We start from the raw sequence: 22,499 nt of genomic DNA, 5'->3' as shown, positions 1-22,499 counted from the left end.
AAATGTTTTCGAAATGGTTCTTTTGGAATAACTGCGCATGAACGCATGAAGTAAAATAAACGATCAAATTATGTTGTCAAACCAGAAGAACGTTGATTAACGAAACATATCAACTTACAAATCATAGTAAACGCTAAAAATCAACTGAAGTTTCATGATTTTTGCAGAGGTAATATAATAATCCACAGTTTTTCTGTGATATAGTTGTTTAGGGCCAAATCAAAGATACTGGTTTTGATTGCATCACAATCCGTTGATTGTAAGCCAAGTAATCTTCAAAATAATATGGTAACCTGACAGAATAGATTGACGTATCACCCTGCCAAATGAATTTCCAAAAAAAAATGTCGTCTTAGTTTGTAGGAAATCCAAATCATATATAAAGCTACAGATTTCCACCTCGAATTTTTGAAATATTAGGGGTTTAATGGAATGGAACTAGAAAAATAATTATGCTTTCTTTATTATACTGTACAGAACAATAAAAGGCAGGAACACACGTTTTGGATTATCTGTAGCTGTATATATCAGAGTTTGAATTTATTTTTAATATAGGAAAATCAAAATGGCGGATGTTTTTATATAATACATGTATCGATTGAAGCAATAAAATGAAGTCGGTTTTTCCATAAAGAAACCCCTTCCATAGAATGTTTGTCCCAGAGTACAATGCACTGATCTCGCGAGTAAATTGTTAGTCTCGCAGGAAAGGATCGTAACACTAATCATAAAATTTGACTGTATATTGATGAAACTGCTGCGGAAGCTGTTGAAACAGAAGGTTCTCTTCCGCATCGGAACACAGTACTGTGTCCTAAACAAGTTCAATACAATTATATACTACTCTTGCATATCACAGCATCCGATGACTCGGAAAGTTTGCAAAAAATAATCAACGAATAAATGAGTTATGTTTTGAATTTTTTGGTCACTACTTCTGGAATCTGCAACCAATAAACACCAAATGACTTTATTTTACCGTTAAAGAGCCGTTACATTCTCTTACTCAGAAACGCTTAGAATTTCCAGAGAATCTACACTAGAATCCAGTAAAATTTGATTTCCATTACTTTCCTAACCAAAGTTATATTATGTAATACCTGAACGTCCCAGTTCTTGGCAGCTTTGCTCAGTTCTTGAAAAAATATGCTTTTCATCCCGGATCAAACTTTCGATTGAAGGAGAGATTGACATATAAACATTGGTAGTTTTTTTCTTCAGCTACTACGCGCAGATACTTTTGATTAGTAGAATTTTGATCACAATTCTCAAAAGTCAATGTTGATAGATGTCTTTCAAGTTATGATAATCAATTCGGAGGTATACGGTAAATTTATACCGTATTTTTTATTTATTGATACGTATTTTCAGTTGGGAAAACTTGAAACTTTTTTATCTTGTTCTTCAAAAAACATAAACCGTCTGTTTCATTTATGCCAACACATTTTTAATATTAAAGTAGTATATGAAAGGCTTTCACCAATTACAAATTAAATCTGAGATAACATTAGCTCTGAAGAAGGAGTGTTTTAAATATCATGTTGTACGAACCGACTCTCTCTCGTGGTTTGACGAAGTATAAGGTGTTCAGGAAATGCAGATTTCACTTAGAAACAATATCGAAGCATACTAATCATGTACTATGCTCATATTCATATGTAAAAATTTCGATCGCAAATAGACTCTATATGATCGCTTGTGGATAATCTTTTTAGAAAATTAGTATACTCACAGTGATAAAAATGATATGTTATCTTTTGCGTGAAAACGTCGAACGTGGTTTTCTTGATACATTAGAAACATCTATTGCTCTCCTCAAATGAACTAGTAATGTTCGTGCTGGAACGAGAACCAAAAAGCTGCAGAATTAACTAGTATACAAATGTCAATCATACGACAATGAGCTTACACTAAAGAAAATGATGAACTTAATTTTCCTTAACTGACTTCACTGCCGCTTGTTCGCCATAGAATCTGGATTTGGTAAACCGGGAGAAACAAGTAATTCTACTCAGATGTGAATTCTGAGCCACCATGCATCAGTTCCGTAAAAATTGAGTGCACATTATTTTTGAACATACAACCCTGTAATTTTGGAACCGTAAATCGAATAAACATTCAATTCAATGACAGTAAAAGAGTTTACAAGGCTTTTCCTTTTCATCTAAGTTCGTTCGGAGTATCTCGACGAACTGAGTCGAATGGTATGTAAACTTGTCCCTCCGGGACTCGGTTCAAAAGTCGGATTTCGTATACGAGAAAGTCTTTTCTATACGAGAAAGTTTAAAAAAAACAAAGGATTTATTTTTCTCATAAGTACATGATTTTTTTTATAATCATCCTCAATCGTAGTTTATAATAAAGTTGCTAACGTTTTGTTATTTTTCTGTGTTTTGCAGTAAACTATACGCGCAAGTTCAGTTACAGTATGCTTCAGTGTATAAATATATTTAAAAATTTGGAACTTCAACACACTGTGCCCGTGCGGTAGAGACAAGAAAGTGCATCTTTCTTTTTTCACACGAGAAAACTAGTTCACGAAAACAGCTGAAAATACAAGAAGTCAAAATTAACCTACAATAATATAGTGACGGGTAGCAAAATAAGTGAGAAGAACGAGAAGCGAGATAAAAAAAGTGTTTGGATTACAAGAAGAAAATTTGCCTCTTCCTGGTTTGTGCAACCAGAAGTAACACGAAAGTGGCAACAGCAGCAAGAGTGAGGTAGGCGGCCAGCTCATCAGCTTGCCTATTGTGCTCTTGTGTGGTGACTTCAACGCCGGTGTTGAAAGTTAATCGTGCATAAAAAGAAAATAAGTAATTATCCTTTTAAATAAGAAAATTGAGGCAAAAAAGGAGAGGCGCACAGCGTGGAGGAAAAAAAAAGATGTTCAACCAAGTTGAAAATTGGGAAAAGCAAAAGAAGAAAATAATCGATGTGCTACAATTATAAGTGAGATAATTCCGTTGTTTTTCTTTCCTCTCTCTCTCTCCCTTCTTCACCTGCTTTCGTTTGGACCCACCCCCACACTGGCCGTTTGCTGATTCTATAACAATATCTGTGAATACTTGTTTACATTGTTCACCGTCAACGGAATATCGAACGGTGTTTTTCACGGTGTACCGTTAACATGGAGACTAGTTACAACAGTGGCAACGGGGAATTCGACGTTAATATGTTCGATCAGTACATTTATAAGGTGAGTGATATAGTTTATGAGTAAAACGTTGTTATCAAATATTCGATTCAAAAACATATGCAAAACTCGTACATTCATCCAGCAATTTTGTTTACCAAAGCGACCGTTATACCGTGTATTTTATCTTCCTTGCCATTGTCTTGTTTCGCAACTTTTCAGTTTATAGTACAACCTGGGCAGACAATTTGGGGCCAACTTTTGTGGCAGTAAGCAGATTGCTTCGAATTGCTGTAAAATTCAACTCTAGTCTTTTTCTACTTCACAGAGCTTTCGTCGTATTTACCTATTTCAGCAAAACAGGCAGACACAGTTAAGCGTTACGGTTATCATTCTTTTTTATTATTTCTCTAGTTTCGAAAAAGAATGCAGTAAAACTGGTTATGTGTACAGCTTTTCCTCTGTTTGTCGTTGTTGTCGTGTTTTTATCGCTTTGTTTAGCATAAAAAAAAACGTACCCATGGAAAGAAAGCTAACCACACGAGAGTGTAATGATGCACTTTAGCACCATACAAATTTAGAGAATCAGTAACGAGTGAGTTGAGGGAAGATGGGAATAGTAGGCTGCACTAAAAGCACTTGAACGGTTGGAAAGACGGAAAAGAGAGATAGAGATAAATCAATTATTTCTCCTGATAAATATGCTAATTGTAAAATCGTGACTCTGAAACTGTAATGAAAATAAATGCCATGCCAATGATGCTATGCTAGGAGAAAAAGAAAACAGGATTGCACACTAAGTAGACCAATGGAGAAAAAGTCGGACTGTGTTGGTTTCAGCATTAGTATCAACAGCAACAAAAAGAGAAATGAGGAAAAGAAAACAAATAAAATAAACTGCATATAATTCAGTGGAATTCATAATCACCATGTAGTTTTGTAAACATCGTTTCTGGCAGCGAAGACATAAAACAAATGCACGAACCAAAACGAATGGAATTAATGGGAACGTGGTGTTGGTTTATCTCGTTCTTTCATTGCTTGTTTTCTGAATGTTCATGAACTTTTTGTCATTTTATTTTAATGCTTAATCTCCATCAAAGTCTTGCTGATTCACGTCCTAGTTAGTAAACATGATATTACTGTTGTTTGGTTTAGATTTGCGATTACGTTATTATTGTTACAATTTATTGCGTCAATAAGATCAAATGAACTCCATAAAAAGGCCCGTTTGGGATTATTCTCTGTGCAATTGGATGCGTCAAGCGAAAATATAGTTTTGGATACTTTGTTAATTCATCCATGAACATTAGAATTCCTATCCTGAAAGCAAGTATCGAAAACTGAATTTGGAATTCGTTAGCAAACACGATGTGAATTGAAAGTTGGAGTGCTATCCCTACAAGTCCAAGCAAAAGGGTGAGCATAGCACGAAGAGTAAAACTATCGCCGTGTATCTCGCTAGGCTCAATATCTAACTCAACCTGACTGTAAAGTAAAAGACAGTTGTCCTGACCCGAGAGGCGAATTATCACAAGACTGATAGCTTTGTAATCGAAACCAAAAAATTGTTTCAATCAACTTGTTGGTGTTGGTGTGTATTGGAAATTGATCGAATTTTATTGTAGAAATTTGACCACTACTTCCAATTTCCTTTCTGCTTTCCGGAACTGGAGTCCATAGTTTTGAATGAATTTGCGATTTTGGCATTGTCTATTTAAACGAAGGTTTAAAATTTTTAACACTCATCACCATAGTATAACGGAACCATAAATCGGATCCGGATACAATATAACAGCCACCTATGCACAGTGGTTCAAAAGCTTAATTTCACGCTCTAAATTGATAACTCATTAAAAACGATTTTCTCAAGGTAGAGTATCTTCAGCAAAGTTGATCAGAATGATAGGTGCCATCTTTTGGAAAATTTTATTTATGTGGTTAATTCCGCTAAAAGTGAGCTAAAAATATTATCTCACTTGAGTGTAATTCTTGATATAATGTATTTTCTGAAAAAGATGTCCTACAACTAGTTTGTGTAAGAAATTATATATTTTCAATTTATATGAGTTTTTCATGTTATACAAAGTTTTTCATCATTAAAAACTACACAACTTTCTCAAACATACTATGCCGCTATCAGTTCAGTTTAATAAAATAGAGCCATTTCCAGTTTTTTTACATGATTCCACCTTTACTATCATCAAAAGGTGGAGAATGAGACAACTTACATATAAAACTACTTCAAAAGAGCTTCCATACCGTGGTTGAATTACTCGTCTGCAGGCAAGATATGTTCTTCCCCAATATCCTTGTTCTTGACATTTGCAATGATAAGGTTCATTGTATATCAAATCAGATGTCAGTATATATTCGTTACCATGGTAGCTGCCACAATGAACGATTTTTATGTACACCATATGTATAAATGGAAAAGTTTAATAACCGTTACAGACGTTTTTTTAAAGTCATGTCGAATTACGTTATGTCATTTTCTGCTAAGTCTTTCTATAGAAAAACTGTGCGGATAAATATCCCCTATTCCTTAATTGAAGTGGAGATCGATAAACGCTTGCTATATTGTACTGTTCATAACGATTGTGAAGTTTCTTTTATACAGATGTCGGGAGTATCATACACGCGAGCAGACCAGATCACTTCCGAATCGGGATCCCATGAAGTGGTTATTAGTTTCATCGGATCCCTTGTTTACAAATGATCATCTAGGTTACATGTCATACTCGAACGATAATGTTGCCAAAAACGAACCGTGCTAAAATCGGTCCGAAGCAAACTGCCATGAAAAAGCATGCTGTACAAAGTTATTTTGGGACGTGGAAACAATTGTATGTATAAAAAATCGTTTTTTATCTGGCTCCGAAACAGCGCTCTATCATCAAACGTGTAAAACTCCTGCTACTGGAATAAGGTGAAAAGTCGGTTAAACAAAAATATCGATTTTTCCGTTAAAAATAGACGGATTTTACAATCTATGGCTTGTTTAATAGCAACTACCGTGCGGAATCTAAGTCAAAAAACATATTCTGTTTTCAAGGTCAATTGTGACAGATATTGTCAAAAAACTATTTGACATAAAACTTTGTATAACTCAAAAAGTAAACATCCGATCTCAAAACCGTTCAATAGCTTTCTGGGTGACGAAGAGACCTTTCATTTGCGACTAGTTTGATAAAAATCGGTCTAGCCATCCCATGAGATTTCCGAAACCGAATTTTTTTTGATGCCAAAAGTGTCATCTCAAAAACATTTTTTTTGTTTGAAAAAATCGGCTTTCGGGAAGTTAGAAAAATTTTGAGATTTTCGATTTCGGAAATTTTTATTAACCACAACATATGATAAAATTTTCAGTAGTATGAAATAACCAGAAATAACTCAGAAATATAGTTTCCTAAAATTTTGGATATCAACGAGTATTAAAAAGAAAATCTCCTGACGCTTGTCTGTCGGATTGCATTCTTGCGTTACCAACTAGGCAGATATAAAATGTAAAAATTGATACGTATTCTAGTCAATGCAACTGACTTTTAATATCAGTACAGGAACAAATTGGCTCAAATTTGCCCTTGATATTTGGAGATTTGAATAGATCCACTGGGTTCTTGCTTTCATGTCGTAAAAGGCGACAATTGCAGGAGTTTCTTTTTCCTTTCAATTATTAGATATTTTCAATGTTTCACTTCTGATTACTCTATTTTACTAAATTATCTCTTCATTCAACCTATCAATTTCCGTCTAGCTTCAGAGTAAAGTTTTATTTGGAATGTTTTCTTCTTCCATGTTATTTATTGTCTTTCAGAATTATAAATTGAAAGACAAAAATCAACTATTGCGCAAATCCGTTGATAGTACAAAGTTAATAACAGAGATAACATATATCGGTATATTGAATACATAGTCAAAATACACTTGATATTAATATTTCTAACAATAAATTAATATTTTTCTCGGTAGCCGGCTGCCCAGATCAACCAATATTACCAATTAATAATTTCAATAAACAATTAAAATAATAAAGCGAAAATAATAAAGAATCAAGACGCGCGTGAAATCTGTTGACCTTTATTTGGTGATTTAAAATGATTTTATAACAACTGTTTATAATATGTCAATGCAATGAATCAACTATTTTGTGTAAGTCCTATTCACTCGTTTATTTTGTATCACGTAATGTCATTTATAAAAAATAGGGAAGTTTTTATTCTTTACGCGATAGTATTGCAAATTTTTCTTTAGTTTCCTCGAATAAGAGCTGTGAATCAAGACTTCCCGGGACTACAATATAGGATATTGTTGAAACGTTCACTCGGGAAGTCAGTGAGTTTAGTGGTGCATCCGAGCATCTTGAAACCGGAACATACTGAGTCGCGCGCGAATAATACCAATACTGAAATTTTTGCTAACAAATATCCTTTTCCCGTGACACTTGTGGAGTGCGCAGTAGTATATACAATCTCTAGTAACAACAAGTGTTGGACTAACATCCCTTCCTATTCCTTGGACGATCTACGTTCGGGCCTGGCCGGCGCCGGTACTAATCAATTTTTGACTACCCATCCCCCCTTTGTCACAAATTGTCACAGAAGCAAAGAATCAGATAAGAGAAAATCTTTTGATATACTATTAATAATGCTAGAAAATAGAAAATTACTGAAAAAATTGTCAGTGCATAACTTAAGTTAAACCGTTTGAAGGCATCTTTTTCTTTTTTTACTCATATTAGGCAAAATTTATTAATTTTGCTTATTGACTCGCTCCTCCGTGCACTTTTGCTGATCACAACAGAAATGATTTCCTGCATCATTCATTTCCGAATTTACAAGAAGAAACTTTTAACTCAACAAATACACGTTTCCTATAAAATGTAAACGTTTATTGTGGAGATTTTTTCAGGAAATGGGGCAAAGCAGTAATATAATTAGGTATTTAAAAAATGCGCTCAATGAAAATATTGGACGTCACATTCCAAAAACCTCCTCCCATCTTCCCCCTGTCACAAAAGGTCACGTTTTGTGAAACACCCCCTCCCCCTTGCGGCCTGACGTCTTTTATGGACAGCCCCTAAGAGTATTTTTGCTGATTAAGAACATTGTCAGCTATCATAAAATAAATACAAACAACTAAAACTGAGTTTTATTATTACTTTTGTCTACCAGAACATGACGTAACGTGATTCGATTTGATGGTTGGTTATTTTTAAAGGTTGTGACAAAACAGTTACTAAACTTTTCAATTTAAAGACATCGATGTGCAAAAAAAATCATATTTTGTGACAAGTACCATGGTAATGAATATATACTGAAATCTGATCTGATATACGAGGTCTGTTCCGGAATTCTAATTTTTCTAAAAAAATATTTATTTATTCGTCTACATCTATATGGTCCCCTTCAAAGTAATCCCCCCTAGATATAATACACTTATGCCAGCGTTTTTTCCAGTCTTCGAAACACCCCTGATAGTCACTTTTTGTAATGCTCTCTAGCACTTCTGTCTTTATCTCTTCAATCGATGAAAAACGCTGTCCTTTCATGGGTCTCTTCAACTTTGGGAACAGGAAAAAATCACACGGAGCGATATCTGGTGAATAAGGAGGTTAAGGCATGATTAAAGTCTTGTTTTTAGCCAGTTTTTTTCAGCAGTTTTGGAACGAATTTTGCTGCCACTCGTTTCATGCCTAAAACATTTGAAAAAATATGATGGCATGAGCCAACTGATATGCCAACTTCATCAGCAACTTCTCTAATAGTGATTCGGCGATCATCCATAATCATTTTTTCCACTTTTCCCACATTTTCATCGATTATTGACGTGCTGGGTCGACCGGAGCGTTCGTCGTCTTCAACGTCTTCGCGGCCATCTTGGAAACGCTTATACCACTCGTAAACACTTGTTTTTTTCATAGCAGACTCACCGTAGGCTCTCTGTAACATTTCGCACACTTGGTTACACTTTATTTCATTTTTCACGCAAAATTTAATACAAATTCTTTGACTCTTCAATTCTTCCATTGTTTAAACTAACAAAAATCGCCGAGCTCAAAAAAAACATGATAAAAGGCTCTATTTCATTAAACTGAAACATTATCAGCATAGTATGTTTGAGAAAGTTGTGCAGTTTTTAATGATGAAAAACTTTGTAAAACGTGTAGAACTCATAAAAATTGAAAATATATATATGTTTTCCTTAAAAACCCGGTTTTAGGACACCTATTTCAGAAATTACATTATATCATGAATTACACTCAAGTTACGGGAATAATACCTTCTGAAAATTTGTTTGAAATGGCTTTCTGCACAACTTCGAAGTTGCTTAGCCCCTATGTTGGCCCTCAGCTAAAATAATATTTTTATCTCACTTTTATTTATTTATTCATTTATTTATTCATTTATTTTCCATCTGACCTATATTGGTCTTCAGGAAATAGTGTATGGATGGGAAAAGCCCATTTGAAAATCAGCAATCTTCAAATGCGCATTAGGTCTAAAAACTTATTATCTATTGAAGTCTCTTAAGCCTATTTTTGAAAACGGTACTAGACACATAACTATTGCCCTGATCGGTTCATTCTGACCATACTCTGTACGTTGAAAATCGAGCCTCAAGAAATTTCACGCTCTAAGGCTTCTCGGAGGAACATTAATATGTATTTGAGAGAGAATCTCCGGAGCATCGATTTGTCCACTTAGTAATTTTGCTATAAATACTGCTCTGAATATGTTCCTTCGTTTGGTTAGTGTGTCCAAACCGAGCAAACAACATCGATCGGTATATGGTGGCAGTTCTAACGGATTACGCCAAGGCAGAGATCTAAGAGCAAATCGGAGAAATCGTGCTTGTACTGCTTCGATTCTATTGATCCAGACGCTCACGTTTGGGCTCCAAATATGTACTGATGCTTCGAGGGCAGACCGAACTAGCGAATAATATAATGCTCGCAAGCAGTACGGATCGTTAAACTCTTTGGCGAGCCTTACAATGAAACCAAGATTTCTATTTGCCTGAGCTATTATATGAGCGTAATGATGTCTAAATGAAAGTTGAGAATCAAGATGCACGCCGAGATCTTTGAAGACTGATACTCTTTCAAGTGTTTCACTAGAGATGCTGTAGTTCCAAAGTATTGGGCTTTTCTTACGTGTAAAAGAAATTACCGAGCATTTAGACACACTTATAGTCAAGAGGTTGAGATTCTTGCTGTTGATCGTACCACAAGAAATAATTTCAAATCAACCGCCTACATAAGTCTGTAACCTGGTGGTATGAGGAGAGAAACGTCATTGAAAAATAGCAAAAATAGTAATGGAACGAGGTTGCTTCCTTGAGGAACATCCGACATATTGATGAAGTTGTATGACTCAACGTTTCCAAGCTTTACAGACAGAACTCGGCCTACGAGGTATGATTTCAGCCACGCAGAGAAGTTTGATGATACTCCCAAACGCTCAAGTTTTGCTAGTAATAGTGTATGATCTACACGATCAAACGCAGCTTTGAGGTCCGTGTATATTGTGTCTACTTGTGATCCAGTTTTTATATTTTTAATACAATAAGAACAGAATTGTGTCAGATTGGTGATAGTCGGAATTAACCACATAAAATTTTCTAAAAGATGGCCCCTATCATTCTGAGCTTATTTGCTGAAAATACTGTACCTCAAGAACCACGTTTTTAATGAGTTAAGAGTTGTTAAGGTTGCAATTATTGTCTTGAAGGGTGAGGATTTCTTTTCAATAGTCGCATTACTACTTTCGTTTCACTATCTTTACGTTTCGTCTTATACCGTTTTCGTTTATTGATCAGAGCAGCCCGAGAGCTGACCCAGAGTCACACAAACAACGTTTGATATGTTTGTTTTAGCAACCTGAGGTCGCTCTAGATCAGACTCCAACCGCGTAGTATCGCTCTGAAAATTTTCTCGGGTCGCACGTCGCATCCGTGCGAGTTTGTTTTTTTTTCGTGAGTTGTTTTTAGGGCGCGTACCACGTGTCCGTTTTACTAGGAGTCAGAGTCGCCCTAAAACGGTATTAGACTCGTCAGTGCAGAACAGTTCAAATTGAACTGCTTACTGCAAACTTAAACAGTTCAATTTGAACCGCTAAGTAGACGTAAAGTTAATGCTATTTGCAATACACTTGTAATAAGCATCGAAGTGCTAAGTCTTTTTCGTTTGTTGGCTCAGGAGTACTGGGTTCACCAGTTACTGTCGTTGAACGGATGGCCTAAAGATTAGTTGAAGATATTCTTGACCACAAATTACAGGCCAAAGTCAGGCTTTCGTAAATCACTACACTGTATTATCTTTGTTTCTGTCGTGTCGACCGTAAGCAATTTTCGACTGTGACGGATGAGTTGCGAACAGGAACTGAGAACACCAGAATTAATTTTGTACGAAAGGGAGGTTAACAGTCATCATGCAGCGAGGTATGCTTGATATCTTTTCTGGATTATGGAGCCATCTGCGGGAAAATTTTGGAATGTTGTTTTGAAACACCTTCGAACTTTACCATTCGTTTTCGTCAGTTTTCTTGCGGAACTATTATTTTCACGACACTAGTCTTTTGTTTCGGTTCGTCGTTTTAATCCTTCGAGATCTTCAATCGCACGAAAGTTTTCTTAACCCATATGGAAAAAAATAAGTTTCGAAATATTTCAAAGTGCTCTCTTTTACGCTTCTATAATCTATTACGTTTTTCGTTTCCGAGTAGTATTTCTCGGGACGGGTACAGAGAGATGCATAAGTCGATGCATTTCACGCAGCCCATCTGGGTTCGATTCCCAAATCCGCACATAGGGCCAGAAAGTTTTTCTCACCCAAATAGACGATCTACTATAAGGTTCAAACCTCAATGATTGAAAAAAAGTTCGAAACTGTCGATGGTAGTATCTTTTTGCCTTTCTCATATAGAAAGGCTATGCAATCACTGTGAAAATCGACTTTTTAACCGAGGCCCGGAGGGATATACCATTCGACTCATCTCGACGAACTGAGCAAGTGTGTGTGTGTGTGTGTGTGTGTGTGTGTGTGTGTGTGTGTGTGTAACAAAAATATGCACTCACTTTTCTCAGAGATGGCTAAACCGATTTTCACAAACAAAAATTCAAATTAAAGGTCTTATACTCCCATAGCCTGCTATTGAATTTCATTCCGATCCGACTTCCGGTTCCGGAGATATAGTATGATATGTACCAAAAAAATAAAAAAAATATGCACTCACTTTTTTCAGAGATGGCTGAACCGATTTTCACAAACTAAGATTCAAATAAAAGGTATAGCTTGCTATTGAATTTCGTTTGAATGTGACTCTGGTTCCGAAGTTATATGGTAATATGTGAAAATTTGAGAAGAAGTTTACACTCATTTATCTCTGGAACAACTCAACCGATTTTCGCTAACTAAGATTCAAATGAAAGGTCTTACAATATCCTAAAAATTTGTGGAACATTTTTATCTGGATCCGACTTTCGGTTCCGGAACTAAAGCGTGAGAAGTGGAAAATTACCAATTTTATTAGTATTTTTCCACGAACGATGGTTAAAAACAGGTACAAATCCAATAAAACAGTCTGATAAATTCTTCTAGTTTGCAGAGCTTGTTAGTTTGTGGGCATGAAAACTTAATTCGGCACTACTGGTCCCCTCTTTTCCTGTTCCGAGAGCGCCGAAAGTGGAGAAGAAAAACTCTTAAAACTAAATTCACTTCGATTTCTCTGCGATGCTTGAACCGATTTTCACAAATCTCGATTTGAATTAAAGTTCATACTGTCTTTAAACCTACTGTGAAATTTCATCCGAATCCGTCTTCCGGTTCCGCAGTTACAGGGCGATGAGTGTCAGAGTTTTCAAATCGGGTAGCGCTAATATTTTCCTGTTAAGTTCTTTTAATGTATACTCCGCTAGTTAAGTGGTTTGAGACGATGTGTTTCCAGGTTCTGCGGTTCCGAAATGATAGGGTGATGAGTGTTTAGAATTTCCAGCATCAACAAAACGTAAAATAGTATTAAGACGCTCACCTCGAGCTTTTATCTCGATCAGTTCTCAATTCAAGTGAATTTTGATGTGATGACTATTGCAATATACATGAATATTTCACAATGGTACAAAATTGTACATCCTTATTATTCGCACAGGTATACAGCACCAGTTCCTTTTTGTGTTCACAGGCTGTCATTGTGACTTATATTGCAATACATGAGGTATAACAAGCATGACAATAATGTCTTAAAATTCAAAAGCCCTAATCATTAGCCTAGCTACACATTTAACAAGGCAACCATAAAAAGCATACATTCACATAAATATTTAGGTCTGACTGTTTGCTATTCAGCAATGAAGAGAGGAAAAAAACATTGCGACAGAAACGTTGCACGGAGTTAAGATAAAGACAACTATCTGTTTTAGTTTCGGTTCAAATTTCCGGAGAGAATCCATTCCACAGTAAAACGGAGATAACGAATTGAAATTCCAAATAGAATCGCTCGTGAAACAAACTTCGATTCGTATTTATGCCAACAGCAACATCGGCAGTAATATGGCGTACTTATTACAATACAATACAATGTGCATATGCACTCAACTGATCTGGTTTCGTATACAATAATGACATAAACGACAGTGTAATAGATAACATTGAAAAATATGAAACAATTTACAATGGCAAAATAAAATGTTATTTAAGAACTATAGTTGAGAAATAGTTAATATTTTTCAGATACTCGAAAATCAAATTTTTCAAAATTCCACATGGAAGCTTTTAGGTCATTCTAGCGTAGGCTAAACCAGGCACAGGCCCCGTGCGACTGGTTATGAATCAAAGTGGCGCAATCCCCGAACGGGGCTTGCTTATTGTTGGTTGTGCAGTCAGCGTACAGTACTGTCCTATTGCTCAACCTGAGCTTTACTTTTAGTGGGTACTATTATTTGTACGGCAAAATGCAAGAAATGAACCACCAACACTAGAGCGAAGAGCGAACACAAACGCCTCTCGTCAGCAGAAAACTTGTTTTCGGTCGAGTTTATGTATACATACGGCCGTAATCGAATCGAAATGAAACGAAACGAAACGATGGCGGTACATGCATGTTAACCATGTTCCGTTATCGTAGTTTTATGAGCTCGTTTTGTGCTTGTAAAGTTTGTACATTTCCTAGAGGAAAAAAAAAGAAGTAAAATAATAGTGAGCTATTTAGTTCGAGTTTGGCTTAAGTTCCGTTTTTTTGGTGCATTCTGATTCTTATTTACAATCATTCTTTTACCGGACTCATTTCCGGAACTCCAACTTGTAATTGTACATCATAAAGCCTAATGATAAAATAATGTCAGTGATTAAAATTCAACCACGATTTGCAAACGCCTACTTACCGCCGCGGGCAACACTAATTAGTGCATACATTTAGTACATAACATTAACTCGTTAACACGCTCAGCTTCACTTCTGGGTGATTGATAGCAGTGATGTTTAGCGGAAAATAAAATTAAGCCAAACAGCAGCAAGAACAGCAACAACACCAGGTTGCAATTGCTGTTTGGTATGCTTCAAGGCACTTCACGCAGTGAAGTAGAAGGGGTTCGCCTACAAACCTTAGGTAGTTCCGTTACCATAACGCTGGTAATAGTCAGTAGTTCAGGCGGCATTGATGAGAGTAATAATAACAACAATAATAATGTACTCGTAATAATAGTGATCGCATTTAGTAGACAAATTATGCAATGTTGAAGTCTTGGAATGGAACTGATCGGCCGATTCAATCGTGCGAGTCGGCACAGTAAAAAAAATTGGAATTCAAAAACATCTTGATTTGATTTTATACATCGTTCTTTGTGACGAGGAAAAGATGACGTGTCATCGAACTAGTTTTGTTCAATAGCTAAGCAGAGTTTTATTTATTTATTTATTTATGTATTTAACAACACTTTATTATGGCAGTGACATTCGTGCGGGACCTATGCGAAATGATTTCATACTTAATCATTCCGTGACCTGCGACGCAGGTTGTTATCTACATTTCATTTAATCATACTAGTGTTGATGAATTAATTTAAAGTCACTTACAGTTATAATTGTTTAATTTAGCTGTACAGCTGTTTAATTTAGCTGGTACATTAAACTAGCGTCAAAATTTATCTACGTTTTCATGATAGAACATGTAAATGCATACTTTGCAATTGATTTTACAGCTAGCTTAAGTTTTACATCAAAACAAACTTTTGCTTGCTTTATGTTCCATCACACACAAAAAATGGTGTGCTCTTTGTGTATGGATAAGAAGACCTCAAAACAATCGTAAAAATTGACCCTTTAGTGGACAAACGTGCTCATATTATAAGACAAATACTAGAAAATGACCTAAGTACAAATGACAGTTTCTCGTGGTTTACTTTCTCTTTCGTTTAATACGGTCCTATCGCCTATCACTGTCTCTAACACTTTACATAGAATAATGACTGATACGATCAACTTTTGATCTGCATTTAGAAATTGGTTGGAAAATACAGGAATATGTCGCAATAAACTAAAGATAAAGTAAACAAAGAGAAACTATCATTTGCTCTTGGGACCTTTTCTAATGTTTATCAATGCTCAAAAACAATCTTTAGTTATAACCGTTGTAATCGTTATAACCAGATTCCAGAAAATCACCCTGTAGCTCCAGTGACATTCCAGTTTGAATGAAAAATTAACCGAACCGTACGTGTTCGGGTCAGTTTTACAACTTCACACAAAATATGGTCTTCTGCACAGAAGGGTTGCCAGTAACAGCTGATGTCGATAATTTAAAGAGGTTAGACATATGCGTGTTCATTTAGGGGTTAGCCAAATTTTGTGCTAGGGCACATAACCGTTTTTATTAGTTTTACGTTTCGTCTTTGACTCATCAGTGCAGAGCAGTTCAAATTGAACTGCTTAGTGCTAAACTCGGCAGTTCAATTTGAACCGCTAAGCAGACGTAAAGTTTCTGCTACTTACAGAACACTTTTTGTTTTGCAACGGAGTGCAATGTCTTTTCTGACGTGCCGAACGAAAACGTGTTTTCGACTATTTCTGGCCGATGCAGGTATGGTCATTTAGGGGTTAGCCAAATTTTGTGCTAGGGCACATAACCGTTTTTATTAGTTTTACGTTTCGTCTTTGACTCATCAGTGCAGAGCAGTTCAAATTGAACTGCTTAGTGCTAAACTCGGCAGTTCAATTTGAACCGCTAAGCAGACGTAAAGTTTCTGCTACTTACAGAACACTTTTTGTTTTGCAACGGAGTGCAATGTCTTTTCTGACGTGCCGAACGAAAACGTGTTTTCGACTATTTCTGGCCGATGCAGGTATGGTCATTTAGGGGTTAGCCAAATTTTGTGCTAGGGCACATAACCGTTTTTATTAGTTTTACGTTTCGTCTTTGACTCATCAGTGCAGAGCAGTTCAAATTGAACTGCTTAGTGCTAAACTCGGCAGTTCAATTTGAACCGCTAAGCAGACGTAAAGTTTCTGCTATTTACAGAACACTTTTTGTTTTGCAACGGAGTGCAATGTCTTTTCTGACGTGCCGAACGAAAACGTGTTTTCGACTATTTCTGGCCGATGCAGGTATGGTCATTTAGTGGTTAGCCAAATTTTGTGCTAGGGCACATAACCGTTTTTATTAGTTTTACGTTTCGTCTTTGACTCATCAGTGCAGAGCAGTTCAAATTGAACTGCTTAGTGCTAAACTCGGCAGTTCAATTTGAACCGCTAAGCAGACGTAAAGTTTCTGCTACTTACAGAACACTTTTTGTTTTGCAACGGAGTGCAATGTCTTTTCTGACGTGCCGAACGAAAACGTGTTTTCGACTATTTCTGGCCGATGCAGGTATGGTCATTTAGGGGTTAGCCAAATTTTGTGCTAGGGCACATAACCGTTTTTATTAGTTTTACGTTTCGTCTTTGACTCATCAGTGCAGAGCAGTTCAAATTGAACTGCTTAGTGCTAAACTCGGCAGTTCAATTTGAACCGCTAAGCAGACGTAAAGTTTCTGCTACTTACAGAACACTTTTTGTTTTGCAACGGAGTGCAATGTCTTTTCTGACGTGCCGAACGAAAACGTGTTTTCGACTATTTCTGGCCGATGCAGGTATGGTCATTTAGGGGTTAGCCAAATTTTGTGCTAGGGCACATAACCGTTTTTATTAGTTTTACGTTTCGTCTTTGACTCATCAGTGCAGAGCAGTTCAAATTGAACTGCTTAGTGCTAAACTCGGCAGTTCAATTTGAACCGCTAAGCAGACGTAAAGTTTCTGCTATTTACAGAACACTTTTTGTTTTGCAACGGAGTGCAATGTCTTTTCTGACGTGCCGAACGAAAACGTGTTTTCGACTATTTCTGGCCGATGCAGGTATGGTCATTTAGTGGTTAGCCAAATTTTGTGCTAGGGCACATAACCGTTTTTATTAGTTTTACGTTTCGTCTTTGACTCATCAGTGCAGAGCAGTTCAAATTGAACTGCTTAGTGCTAAACTCGGCAGTTCAATTTGAACCGCTAAGCAGACGTAAAGTTTCTGCTACTTACAGAACACTTTTTGTTTTGCAACGGAGTGCAATGTCTTTTCTGACGTGCCGAACGAAAACGTGTTTTCGACTATTTCTGGCCGATGCAGGTATGGTCATTTAGGGGTTAGCCAAATTTTGTGCTAGGGCACATAACCGTTTTTATTAGTTTTACGTTTCGTCTTTGACTCATCAGTGCAGAGCAGTTCAAATTGAACTGCTTAGTGCTAAACTCGGCAGTTCAATTTGAACCGCTAAGCAGACGTAAAGTTTCTGCTACTTACAGAACACTTTTTGTTTTGCAACGGAGTGCAATGTCTTTTCTGACGTGCCGAACGAAAACGTGTTTTCGACTATTTCTGGCCGATGCAGGTATGGTCATTTAGGGGTTAGCCAAATTTTGTGCTAGGGCACATAACCGTTTTTATTAGTTTTACGTTTCGTCTTTGACTCATCAGTGCAGAGCAGTTCAAATTGAACTGCTTAGTGCTAAACTCGGCAGTTCAATTTGAACCGCTAAGCAGACGTAAAGTTTCTGCTATTTACAGAACACTTTTTGTTTTGCAACGGAGTGCAATGTCTTTTCTGACGTGCCGAACGAAAACGTGTTTTCGACTATTTCTGGCCGATGCAGGTATGGTTATTTAGGGGTTAGCCAAATTTTGTGCTAGGGCACATAACCGTTTTTATTAGTTTTACGTTTCGTCTTTGACTCATCAGTGCAGAGCAGTTCAAATTGAACTGCTTAGTGCTAAACTCGGCAGTTCAATTTGAACCGCTAAGCAGACGTAAAGTTTCTGCTACTTACAGAACACTTTTTGTTTTGCAACGGAGTGCAATGTCTTTTCTGACGTGCCGAACGAAAACGTGTTTTCGACTATTTCTGGCCGATGCAGGTATGGTCATTTAGGGGTTAGCCAAATTTTGTGCTAGGGCACATAACCGTTTTTATTAGTTTTACGTTTCGTCTTTGACTCATCAGTGCAGAGCAGTTCAAATTGAACTGCTTAGTGCTAAACTCGGCAGTTCAATTTGAACCGCTAAGCAGACGTAAAGTTTCTGCTACTTACAGAACACTTTTTGTTTTGCAACGGAGTGCAATGTCTTTTCTGACGTGCCGAACGAAAACGTGTTTTCGACTATTTCTGGCCGATGCAGGTATGGTCATTTAGGGGTTAGCCAAATTTTGTGCTAGGGCACATAACCGTTTTTATTAGTTTTACGTTTCGTCTTTGACTCATCAGTGCAGAGCAGTTCAAATTGAACTGCTTAGTGCTAAACTCGGCAGTTCAATTTGAACCGCTAAGCAGACGTAAAGTTTCTGCTACTTACAGAACACTTTTTGTTTTGCAACGGTTATGTGCCCTAGCACAAAATTTGGCTAACCCCTAAATGACCATACCTGCATCGGCCAGAAATAGTCGAAAACACGTTTTCGTTCGGCACGTCAGAAAAGACATTGCACTCCGTTGCAAAACAAAAAGTGTTCTGTAAGTAGCAGAAACTTTACGTCTGCTTAGCGGTTCAAATTGAACTGCCGAGTTTAGCACTAAGCAGTTCAATTTGAACTGCTCTGCACTGATGAGTCAAAGACGAAACGTAAAACTAATATGCGTGTTGCCTTTCTCTTTAGAAAGGTATTAGAATTGCTGGAAAAACCGACTTTCGAACGGAGCCTCGGAGACTCATAGTGTTATATACCATTCGACTCAGTTCGACGAGATCGGAAAATGTCTGTGTGTGTGTGTGTGTGAGTGTATGTGTGTGTGTGTATGTGTGTGTGTGTGTGTGCACTTTTCGCGCTCAATTTTCTCAGAGATGGCTGAACCGATTTTAACAAACTTGGGCTCGTTTGAAAGCTACTGTCGGGCCATTGATCAAGTTCGAATATCAAATGGTTGTGACTTTTGGTTCCCGATATATGATGGTATATGTGACGTAACCGACAAAACACGTTGATTTTTACCGCTCTTATATATATATATATATATATATATATATATATATATATATATATATATATATATATATATATATATATATATATATATATATATATATATATATATATATATATATATATATATATATATATATATATATATATATATATATATATATATATATATATAAGGGTGCCAAAATTTTGAGACCACCTCTTTTTTCGTTAAGCTCTAGTGCTTAAAAGTTTAAGCACCACGAAAAAAGCCTTCATGCAAAATTTGAGCTAAATCGGACATGCGTAAGGGGTGCTGCCCGGTGCTAAAGGTTTGACAATTTTCGATATTGAAAAAGCACCATAGGGGGAAGTACATAAAATTTCCAAAATCGAAACTTTTTTTTTATGTCGAAACTCTTAAAACTGCATGAAACATCGACATTTAGTGTTATCTCAAAAAAAAATTTTTTTTTGGAAAAATCAACTTTCTGGGAATTCCTGAAAAGTCGATTTTTTCGAGATGACACTAAATCTCGACGTTTCATGCAATTCTAAGCCTTTTGGCATCAAAATTAATTTCTTCGATTTCGAAAATTCATGTTGACACAGTGATTTTTAAAGATATATGAAAATTCCACTAAGTGGACTAAGAAGGGTTTTTTAAATTAGCATCACTGATTACAAATAGGCAACGCAAATGTCAAGCACTAGTTTGGGAAAATGATGCTGACTGTGTGACATAAACACTGAAGCATGCTTTTGTGAACTACTCGAATCAATCTGAATGAATTGGTGTCAAAATTAGTATCCGCAATTATTTAATAAAAGTATGAAATATATTTTCATGAAAATATTATGAAAGAAGAGAAAGGCACTATCACACCACTTGGTGGATTAAGAAGGGTTTTTTAATATTCAGTTCATATTGCTTCGAGTTTTTTTTTTGAAAAAACCTTGTTTTTCACTATGTTAATTGTGAGCAATTTTGTGTAAACTAAGCAGCATTTGCGGGAAGTTTTATGAAGAAAAAGGCAGCTGAAGCGCATCAAATGCTTGTTGATGCACTGTGCGATGGTGAATATAACAGATTTCTAATTACCATTACTATAATATACCGAGAAAATTTAATAGAAATTAGGTTGATCTTGCTGTTTGCCGAACAGTTTTATGATGAATTCACTTTAGACCTAAGATATGTTGTCACAATACGTACGTACAGTTTGTACGTAGGCCGCTCCTTATATTTCGGAAACTGGCCACACTAATGTCAATAGCTAAAATCTGGCAACACCAAAATAAAATTTGACATTTTTCAACATAAATGTACTCAGAACGTACATGCAAGCGCTATTTATGTTGTTCACAAAATCTATTTAGCTAAAAAATGGAAATTTCAAGAGAAGGATTTCGTTGGATTATTTTTCACAACTTTCGAAGAGGATTATCTCAACGAGCGTGTGTCGATGAACTTAGATCTTTGTATGGTGATGAAGCACCATCAAAAACCACTGTATATGCCGGTATAGTGAATTCAATCGTGGTCGTAGTTCGATCGCCGTCGAATTTCATGAAGGTCGTACAAAATCAGTTGTTTTGCCAGAAACCATCGATGTTGTGCTTGAACTGATAATGCAAGATCGTCATTTAACATACCGTGAGATAGAGGCATCCTTGGGCATTAGTTCCACACGCGTACATTTAATATTGCATGAACACCTAGCCGTAAAAAAGGTTTGTTCTTGTTGGATCCCGCACAATTTGACAATCGCTCAAAAAGAGACTCGTGTCGATTGGTGCAAGGCAATGTTAAAAAATACGATCGCGGTGTATCATCCGACGTATACTAAACCATAACAGGTGACGAATCATGGATATATACGTATGAGCCGGAAACAAAACAGCAATCGACTGCGTGGGTATTCCAAGACGCGCCAAATCCAACAAAAATTGTTCGTGCACGAAGCACTTCGAAGAAAATGGTAGCCTGTTTTTTCGGAAGAACGGGTCATGTGGCAACTGTGCCGTCGGAGCAACGTAAGACGGTCGATGGTACAGAACCATTTGTTTGCCTGGAATCTTTGGAGAAATTCGCGCCTTTATGACCGGCCAAAACATCCAATTGATGGACCTCAAGATTAAAAAACCTCTATAATCGAAACAAAAAAAAAATAATGGGTCATCCACCGTACAGCCCTAACTTGGCACCCAATGATTTCGAATAACCAAGTTAAGTACAATAAAAACTATTTCAATTCACCTTTTGGTGAAGTAATTTTACTTCCTCATTGCCATTTTGATATGAGAAATGGGTGCAAGCTCCACTTTTATGTTGTCGTCATCACGTCTGGTGTTTCCCGAATCGGAAAACGTATAGCTGAGGAAAGCTTGTATGATCTTCATCCAACGGGACTTACAAATTGGAATAGTTCGAAGACAAGTTTTAAAGATTCCGTACATTCTTGAGTCGAATCGGTCTCTCTATCCGTTCTAGATTAATGTCTCTCTATCTGTTCTAGATTAAGATAGACTGAAGTGACTTTTCTTTGCTCATCAACTACTTTCTGGAAAGTTTTACTGATCAGGAATTTTGTTTAGGGAATTTGCAACTTTTTACATTTTGATGTGGAACACATATTTGTTTTCTATATAGGGGTTCAAATTAGAAACTCAAGGAAAACTACACGTAGAAATGTGGTAAGGTTTTAAACACTTACAGCTCAGTATATTTTGTATCAATTATTAATATTATTTCATTATTTGATTGGAAATATTTCTAAGATTCGATTTGAATGTATCGAGCCACGTATTTTCTATTATAAATGATTGAAATTTTGATTAGTAGCGAGCAGTGTCCTATTTTGTCTGCTAAAGATCTCCGGCATATCGGAT

The 22,499-nt window shown here is 36.4% G+C and overlaps 1 protein-coding gene across 3 annotated transcripts in view; it reads left to right on the top strand.

Annotated features, from left to right (window-relative positions):
* The window catches only part of LOC131425118 (TOX high mobility group box family member 3-like), a 176,622-nt gene that overhangs the window by 2,174 nt on the left and 151,949 nt on the right, over positions 1–22,499 (top strand). Inside the window, exons 2-3 of one of the 3 annotated variants that reach the window (XM_058586723.1) lie at positions 2,400–2,723; positions 3,142–3,199. In XM_058586723.1, coding sequence (XP_058442706.1) covers positions 3,176–3,199 — 24 coding nt within the window. In that variant the 5' untranslated portion in view covers positions 2,400–2,723; positions 3,142–3,175. Of the gene's footprint in view, positions 1–2,399; positions 3,200–22,499 lie in introns of all 3 variants that reach the window. The other 2 variants (XM_058586722.1, XM_058586721.1) reach the window with 2 other exon arrangements.

The sequence above is a fragment of the Malaya genurostris genome, chromosome 1, assembly GCF_030247185.1.
Source record: "Malaya genurostris strain Urasoe2022 chromosome 1, Malgen_1.1, whole genome shotgun sequence".
In the NCBI taxonomy this organism is placed as follows: Eukaryota; Metazoa; Arthropoda; class Insecta; order Diptera; family Culicidae; genus Malaya; species Malaya genurostris.
The sequence above is the reverse complement of the archived record's forward strand: the minus strand, read 5'-3'. Positions and strand labels throughout refer to the sequence as shown.